This window comes from Pinus tabuliformis, chromosome 5_1 (assembly GCF_031772625.1).
Source record: "Pinus tabuliformis cultivar Carrire ecotype Pingquan chromosome 5_1, CPIR1, whole genome shotgun sequence".
NCBI lineage: Eukaryota > Viridiplantae > Streptophyta > Pinopsida > Pinales > Pinaceae > Pinus > Pinus tabuliformis.
The window spans coordinates 567,157,453-567,166,619 of NC_142305.1; the positions used below are offsets into that span (position 1 = coordinate 567,157,453).

A 9,167-nucleotide genomic window follows, 5' to 3' on the forward strand; every position below is an offset into this window, starting at 1 on the left:
ATAGTCTAACTGGAATTTGTTATACCACTCTTCCTCTTCCTTTTGCCAACTGGAGTGGTCAGATTGTGAAACTGAGTTGGCACTTATCATTTCAGCAACTAGGCCCATAGTTTTGGCCAGGGTGCGAGCTGGGTTTGGTTTTTGATTTTTAAAGATGCAGTTGTTCCTGGTGAGCCAAATTTTCCAACTGAGAGCTGAAGGGATACATTTCCATAAGCGAGTGATGGTGGTCTTGCCTTTTCTTATGTGGGGGTAGCTTTTCTCCCAGTTTCTATTGAGGGTTGAGAGCTGGTTGAAGGTTTCTCTAGGTCTCAGAGGACTGACAATTTGATTCCAACAGTTTTGAGCAAAAGGACAATCTATGAAAAGGTGTTGACTGCTCTCCTCCTCTGCCCAGCAGAGGCAGCAAATTGAGGGGCCCTGAATCCCTCTTTTTTTGAGATTTTCGGCCGTGAGAATCTTCCCTTTAAGAAGGGTCCAAGCAAAAAATTTAATCTTTGGAAGGCATTCGGTGTTCCACACAGCTGATCGAAGATTCCAGTTATCTAGATTGGGGCTGGATTGGAGGAGTTTATACCCATGTTTTACAGTCAACTGACCTCTGCTGGGATCCCAGATGAAGCTATCACGAGCATCTTTGTTTAAAGGAGCTGATCCATTAAGGGAAATCTTGAGTTCAACCCATTGATTCCTGAGATGATTTGAGAGGGGGAGATCCCTCCAAGCAAACCAACTGTTATGATCCCAAATTGAAATGTTGAATAGAGAATGCAAATTTTTGGCATCCATCCATAATTTCAAAGGACTGAACTGCTGAAGGAGGTTTCTTGGGTCCGATCCCATTATTCTATCAGTCCAGATATTTATTTCTTTTCCATTTCCGGGCGACTTAGAAATATGGTTTTTGATTTGGGGGAGGACTTTTTTGATTAGTTTCCAAACTGGAGTGCATGGTCTTTCCACTATTACATCTGTGAGGACATTGGAGTGCAGCCCATTGAGGTATTTTCTTTTGAGAGCCTCAACCCACCAGGTACCTTTTCCCGTTAGCATTATCCACACCAGTTTGAAGCCCATCGCTTTGTTGGTAAGACTTGGGATTTTGATTGCTATGCCCCCTTTTTCAAAAGGGAGGGTAACTTGATCCCATTTGACCAAACTGCATTTTTTTGAATCTTGCTTCCCTCCCTGCCAGAGGAAGCTTCTCATGATTAACTCCAAATGCTTGTGAATGTTAGCAGGGGCCAGAGTGACAACATATTGATATATGGGGAGAGCTAAGAGGAGAGCCTTAATGATTATGGTCATGCTCGCCAGATTTAGCCATGACAGCCCCCAACTGTGGAGAAGCCCTCTCATTTTTTCGATTTGCTTGTTCCAGATATCAGACTTGACAACTTATTTTGCTAAGCGAAGACAAAGATATGTAAAGTGACTCTAGTTTCTTTGGACTGGAATGTCCATGATCAAAGAGATTCTTTGCATGATTTGAAGAGGGGCATTCCAAGTGTAGATTTTGCACTTATTGTTTTTTAGCAATCCCCCTGAGACTACCAGGAAGGTGTCTAAGGTTCTCTTGAATCTCTTAGCAATTAAACTTGAGGCTCCCCCAATTACAACGGTGTCATCGACAAAGAGCGAGTGATTAATTTCTTTTATTCCTCTCGCTATGCTGATCCGTGTGATCTCCTTTTGCTTTTGAAGATTTTCCAGATGTATGCTCAAGGTTTCTGCCATGATGATGTAAAGGAAGGGAGAGAGGGGGTAGCCTTGTCTCAAACCTCTGGAGCTTCTAAAGTAGCGACTGGGCCTACCATTGATTAGGGGGACTGTCCAAGGGTTTGAAATACATTCCATAATTATGCTTATGAATTTGTTGGATAATCCAAACTTCCGGAGAACCTTTGCTAAGAATTGATGATTGACCCTGTCGAAGGCATTTGCCATGTCAAGCTTTACGATCATACCTCTTTCCTCTCTATTGATGCTGCTATGGATTGCTTCTTGGATCAGGCTGACATTATCCGTAGTTTGTCTTTTAGGAATGAATCCTCCTTGATTCTCTGATATTATGTAAGGCAGAAGCTTTTTCAGTCTATTTGCTAGGATTTTGGTTACAATTTTGTAGGAGACATTGCAGAGAGAGATAGGTCTAAAGCGATCAAAGGAGCGGGGGTTGGGATCCTTGGGGATAAGTGCCAGATGGGAGGATTTAGTGTTTTCACCCATCTTATTTTTTTTGAAGATGTTTCTAACCATCCTTACGAAGTCTTTCTTTATAATATCCCAGTGCTTCCAGAAGAAGGCAACGGTGAATCCATCAGGACCGGGGCCCTTGTCCGGCTGCATACTGAACACGGCCACCCTAATTTCCTCCTTCGAAACATCCTGATCCAACTCACTGTTTTGATGCGCATTGATTTTACACTCGACTGGTTGCAGAAAGTCGACGTTGTCCATATACTAAGGGTCTGCAGATAAGAGGGATTTGAAGTGATTGCAAGCAGCTTCTTTGATTTCCTCTTGTTCACTTAATTCTTTTCCCTTAGTAGTAATTTTATCGATTTGGTTTCCTGATCTTCTAATCTTAAGGTTATTATGGAAGAAAGAGGTGTTTCTATCTCTCGCTCTAAGCCAAAGACACCTCGATTTCTGTCTCTGCTCCTCTTCCTCTTCTCTGTTCTACCTATAGAGTTCCCTAAACATTTCATTTTCCTGTGCTTGCTCTTCCTTTGAGATTTGTTGATCCTCTTTTTCCTGATTCCAATTCTCCAATTTTCTGTGAAGCTCTATTCTTTTTTTTCTCCAATATTTCATTCTCTTTGACCCACTGTTTGATTTCTACTCTAAGGGATTTTAATTGGATTCCTATACATAGTGAGGTGAGCCGATGACTTCCATCTCCCAGATTTCTTTGATGATTTTTCGGAAGCCCTCCTTACTATCCCAAATTTTATTGTATTTGAATGGGATAGGACCGCGATTTCCTACATTGTCAAGAATCAAGACCACTGGCTTGTGATCTGAAGTTGTGGCATGCACTATCTTACTTTTTACTTAGGAGAATCCTGTAACTATTCTTTCATGAATTAATATTCTGTCGAGTCTTTCTTTGATGTTATGAGTTACTACTCTCTTATTGCTCCATGTAAATTTACCATTGTTAGGGGGAATGTCAATGAGTTTGTGAGTTTCTATTATTGTTTCCAGAGCATCTCTTGAAGGGTCAGCGAGGAATTTCCCTCCTATTTTTTCTTCAATGTTCCTGATTAAATTCATATCACCACCCACGACTGTATTCCTGTTTTGACATACCTGCAGCTCTGAATTGATAGAGTCCCAATAGTAGGCTTTATCCCTATAGTGATTTGGGGCATAGATGTTAAACACAGTGAACTCTTCTTTGGTGATTTTGTTTTTGAGGTTAGTTCTGACCCACTAGTTAGATGAGTTTTGACTGATGAGGTCCCATTTTCTCTTATTCCATAATGTACCTATTCCTTCTGAGGTGCCCACGGAGTCTGTTGTTGTTCCTGCAAAGCTTTTGTATCTTTTTGTGAATGTTTGAAAGTCTTGGTTAGACATTTTGGTCTCCTGGATTAGGAAAAAATCTGGCTGCTCATGACTGATTAAATCCCGGGCTGCGTTGGATTTTAGAGAGGAGCCCAGCCCCCTACAATTCCAAGAGACCAATATCATTACTTATTGATTTTATGGTGAGCCCCGCTCTTCTCCTCTGCCTTTTCCCCGCTTCCTTTTTGCTTGTCCAAGAATGAGTCCATCGGTTGTTGTGTGCCCATGGCCATTTCTTTTGCTGTTGTTTCATCTCTTATTTCTTTATTTGACTTCCTGCCTTCTTTTTTTGGTGGATCAGAGGTGCAACTTGCCTCTTTGAGTTTGTTCCTTGTTAGAATACGATCAATGGTAGGAGGAGGGGAGGGGAGTGGCAACGAGGAGGAAGGGATGACTGCTAGAGCAGTGGCTGAGGGAGAGGAAGGGGGGGAGGAGGGATCTTCATCCACCAAGGATTCAAAGGGGTTGGAGGAGGAGAGGAAAGGCTGGGACCATATGGGGGGGGGAGCGGCTTGGGATTCCAGGGGCGCCGTAGATTTAGGGCTAGGTTAGGTGGGATTTGATTTCTTTTTTTTACTTGCTCCCATGTGCCTTTAGTGGTTTTAGCATTTTCATTCAGTTCATTTACTTTTATCTTACTACACCTATTAGTGAAATGACCATATTCATGGCATACCTCACATTTTAATGGGATTTGTTCATAGTCCAGCTGCTGAATATGGGTCCATTAGTCCACTTTGATCTTGATGGCTTCCTGCAGGCCTTTCCCTAAGTCGACTTCAACGCAAATTCTTGCACAAGCATGCATATTATCCTTTGGTTCACATCTGTCAATGTATTTTCCTACTACGTTCCCAATAGCTTTAACTGATTCATCCCCCCAGCAATTCAAAGGGAGGTGAGGCAGATGAACCCAAACCAGAACGGCGTTTGGGATATCCATTTCCAGGTCGAAGTCAGGGGACCATCTGTTCAGGTAGAGGCCTCTCGAATCCATGAAGTAGGGAGCATTTCTGAAGATGAGGTTTCGATCTTCTTTGGATTCAAAAAGAAAAGTATAGTAGCCCCTTCCACAGAATCTGATGGTGATTTTCCCTTGAATGATCGTGTTCCAGTTACGTATACCCATTTCTGGACCGATCTGGGGGAAGGCTAGAGGCCAGTAAACTGTCCTACAAGGCCCCTCTCAGCGAAAGAGATCGCAGCCTTCCTCGGAAGATTGGGAGGGAGAGAGATTTTAGGTATGTCAGCCAGCCTCTTAACAATTTTTTTTGCTGAAGGATGGATTCTTGAGGAGGGATTTTCTGAAATGAGAGAAGCAAAAATTTCCGCCTAATCTTCATTGTCTTGCTGCGGGGAGGGATCAACCCCAGCCATGAGAGGAGCAGAGGGCGGTTAGACTCGCTACTGAAGAGAGGAGCAAGAGTTGGAAGCTGGAAAAGAAACAAGGGGAGAGGCCCCATAGCTGGGGCCGAACAGGAGGCCCGAGGGGGGACCACGGGAGGCGAAAAAACAGAGAGAGAGAAGCCCAGATGGGCTAGTAGGAGCATAAGAGGGCCCAATAGTAGGGGTGCCAGGCGGGAGGCCTGCAGGAGGCCTGACGAGGTCGCAGAATGCAAGCGCGGGAGCCCTATTCAAAAATCGCCACAGCGTCTCCAGTTGCCCATCCGAAAGGCAACTGAAATTATACTCCTTTACGGTATATATTTTCCATTAGTATAAAAAGCAATGAGTATTAAAACCATGTTTGGCTAATTATGGTCAACACTAAGGTATATATTTTCCATGAGTATAAAAAATAATGAGTATTAAACCCATTTAATTTAATTTAATGGTTCATATATATCTATAAGAATTGAGTTTGCAGGGTAAAATTATTTTTAATTGATATAAAAAATATTAATTCATTTTAGATATTTTTTACTAATATTATTATTAAATAAAATTATATTAATATTAATCTATATTTTAAAAGAAGTTTATAATCATTTTTTAAGAATTATCTTGTAATTACAATTAAATGATTATTTTTTTTTATTCTAATATTATTTTGTTTTCTCAATTAATAATGATTTTAGATAAACATTGATGAGTCTATTTTTGTGTTTCAATATTATATTATTATTATTTTTAAGTGGAAAAAAATATTTATATTATATAATTTATTGTTTGGCTAGTTGCAAACATATCAGGAAGTATATTGTAATTTCAAAATTTCTATCATTTTTCTTTTATCCAAGAGATATGAAAAACTTTCCTATGTTGAGCTACAAAAATGGGACTCAACAAAAATGGGTTTTTTGTAAGTATATACCTTAGAAAATTGCCCCAATAGAACACAACATTTACAAAATATAAAACAACTTATCGATAATAAAGTTCTTGATGACTATAAAGGTCTTGCACTTGAGAGGAGGCTCATTAATGACTATGAACTATTACTGAGGGGTTAATTTGAATGTTCTTGACCTCCATGCATAACATAGACCTCTTCTAGTTGGCACAAAGCCTCTATGGACTCCCATTTCCCATTGGGCTGATTTACATTGGGTTGAATTAATTTTTGAGTTATTAAACTCCATTCAGCGACAATTGATGGCCTAAGTTGGCCACTGATACCCAATTCTCCTGCTTTTAATTTGCATCCATCGTTAGCTGGTTTGTTTCTTTCTTTGTTATGGTCCCATAATACATGAAAGCATGCAATTGATGTAATGTATTTTGTCATTTTCTGTGCTTTATGCATGATGCTTTGGAGAGATTTTTCCTCTCGCATTGAACTTTTAACTAAATGTTGCAAAATAAGGTGGGAGTCTACCAAGATAGTGAACTCTTTCACCTGCTTTTCTTTGGAAATCAAGAGACCTTGCTAAATAACATGATTCTCTGTTTCATTATTTTTCATATGACCAAGTCCCATGAGTATCTCAACACTTTATCATCCTCAGGGCCATAAAGCGCCTCTCCCCTCCTACCACCCTTTGTGTTTTAATATTATACTAATTTCAATATTATATATATATATATATATATATAGATATATATTTATGTAAAAATTATTTTTATATTTTATATGAGGATTATACAAAAAATTATTCATTCTCAACAATAAAATTTGAAGCTATTAAATAAAATTGTATCATATTATTTGTGAGAATTGAACCTTCAGAAAAATCGCAATCATTTCTCTCAACAATCCAAAATAAACTTAATTAACCAATATTAAATATAATAAATTTGAAATAATTATTTAATTAAAAATATTATTCTTATATCATATTAATTAGAAATATAATTAATCATATATTTACAATTAAAAATATTATTTTTATATCATATTAATTAAAAATATAATTAATATAATTAAGATATTTCAAATAGGGTTGAACATTGATGTTAGTTATGATTACACCGTGAAAGACATGATTGTAAATTGATAAATATATATAATAATACAATTAAGTTATTTCAAATAAAGCTGAACATTGATGTTAGTTATCATGAGTCTGTGTGAAAAATATGATTGTAAGTTGATAAATATATATAACAGCAAGATTCGATTCTGTGACTCATTATTTTGTATCCATATCCATGCACGGATGAGGTTGATGGGTGGAATGGGGCCTGTCGCTTTCACCCTATTGCCATCATCTTACATTGCCTGTACCAGATGTGACTTTCGTAACCTAGATGTCGAAGTGCTTTCTACAAACATAGAGCAGAGCGCCCTGTAATTGTCCAAAAGCTCATCGAGATGTGATTTTCTTAGACGATGTGATCGTCGCTTAAACAGCGCGTAGTCTAAACAATAGGAATTTATCAAATCTGCCGGAAATTTTTGAAGCTATCTTTTTCGGTTAGAAAGTAATAGCAATTTTTTTTTGAAAATCTATGTTACCTCAGCGTGCCCCAAAAATTCTGAATGATGAATTCAATTCCCAAAGAAAGACCCGAAGCGACAATTTTCTTGCAATCAAGTATGGAGTAAGTTATTATTTCGATTTTTCTGAGATGCAAATATTGTTTATGAATAGAATTCCGGCTGGTAAGTGGACTGTCAAATTGGAAATTGTTTTGAAATGTAACTAAGAAAGTGAAAGGTAACACAGGGGGTTTTTGATTTCTGCCTGCCCACTGGGCTTACAGTGTTCTCTGCGAGAACTTGGTTTTTAAAATTGGTCCCTCGTCAGACGGTGAATCAAGATTTGTTTTTACTTTTCTGTGGTGTATGAGTGGTTCCCAAATGTCTCCTCCCATTGGGATATGAACGCTGCTATCATAATTGGACTCGGGATATCTAACAAGTATGCCTAAATCTCCGCTCTATTTCTGCAAAATGGGTGAATAGACATGAAATCGATTTTCTTCTAGCTTTGTTTTACACCCTTGTTTTTGTATTTTCCTCATGCCATCTTGTTCTGACGCCATTAAAAACTTACTCTCTGCTATTTCTACCTGCTGGCTATCCAACCCCCATCTTTTTTGACCTCAAATTTAAGATATCACTGTCATCTCTCGACCCTGCGTTGAGTTTAGATTCCGGATAACTAGATTCTGGTGTAAATGCAAGGGATGTTTCTGCTGTTGTATAGTTGTATAAACTCCAATGCTTGTTTTTAATTTTGGAAATTAAGATATTCACAGAATTGCAAGGTTTTACGCAAGCCACATTTAGGATTTTCCAATTATATCTATCTCATACTCAAATCACTGTTAATCTAAGGTATAACTTGGTAAATTTACAGATAAGTTTTGTTTGCCTCTTTGGTTTCGCTTTGGTCTGGCCGTGGTTTTTCCGGTGGTTGGACCAGCAAACTCACGGGATCATCGGCTCTTTCCTTACAGGTTAGGTGGAATGGGTGTTTACAGACACCGCACCTCATAATTGCCCTAACGTCACTAGTATGCCTCCCCAGACACTCTCTAACCTCACAACATTCAAAATTAGGCCAATATTCCCTATGTTAGTACATTCTTTATGCTTCCTGCTTTGGATTGTCCAAACGACAGTGTTTTCTTCCCCCCCCCATGGCATGCGGAATTAAATCTCGCACACACACTCTATCACCTCGTTCAGGGGGATCGAATTTCCCAAGGCAAATTGATCTCACTTGGATCTTTCACACCTGCTCTCATTAATATTTGACCTAACACCCATTTCCTTCCTGTCAGACTGACACCCCATAAGCTGTCACTCCCTCGCTTTCTACACTGTGGATGGACGCAGACTCCGATGTGTCTGCCAACTCAGCTTTAATACGTGCCACCATGGAATCAGAATCACTCCACATGGGACCACGATCATTTGATGCATGGCATACTACTCTTGGAGATATCCATGCGCCGACTGTTGACATATCTCCGCATTCACTTCAGGGTGGCAAGCATCCTTTCCATGAACGACGTCATAAACATCGTTCTATGAAAACCACTCCACCAACCCCGCTTATAGCTCTTGACAACGCCACCCTGGTTGATTGCATACACAGCCTACAGAAGCATGCTCTTGTTCGCCAATGGTATTTCTAGACAATGGAGGACTCTAAGATGAGAAATTTGTTAGGAAAGAAGTGGAAAAGTATGCTCGATTACTT

At 39.2% G+C, this 9,167-nt stretch overlaps 1 protein-coding gene across 1 annotated transcript; it reads right to left on the minus strand.

Moving 5' to 3' along the window:
* Nucleotides 1-4,300: 4,300 nt before the first annotated feature.
* Nucleotides 4,301-4,702, minus strand: LOC149166091 (uncharacterized). Its single transcript, XM_089430039.1, has one exon. The coding sequence runs from the start codon at nt 4,700-4,702 to the stop codon at nt 4,301-4,303; it is 402 nt and encodes a 133-aa protein (XP_089286165.1).
* Nucleotides 4,703-9,167: the final 4,465 nt, after the last annotated feature.

What these genes read in the sequence shown, in the direction of transcription:
- LOC149166091 (XM_089430039.1), bottom strand. Translation starts at nt 4,702, where the DNA reads ATGGGTATACGTAACTGGAACACGATCATTCAAGGGAAAATCACCATC.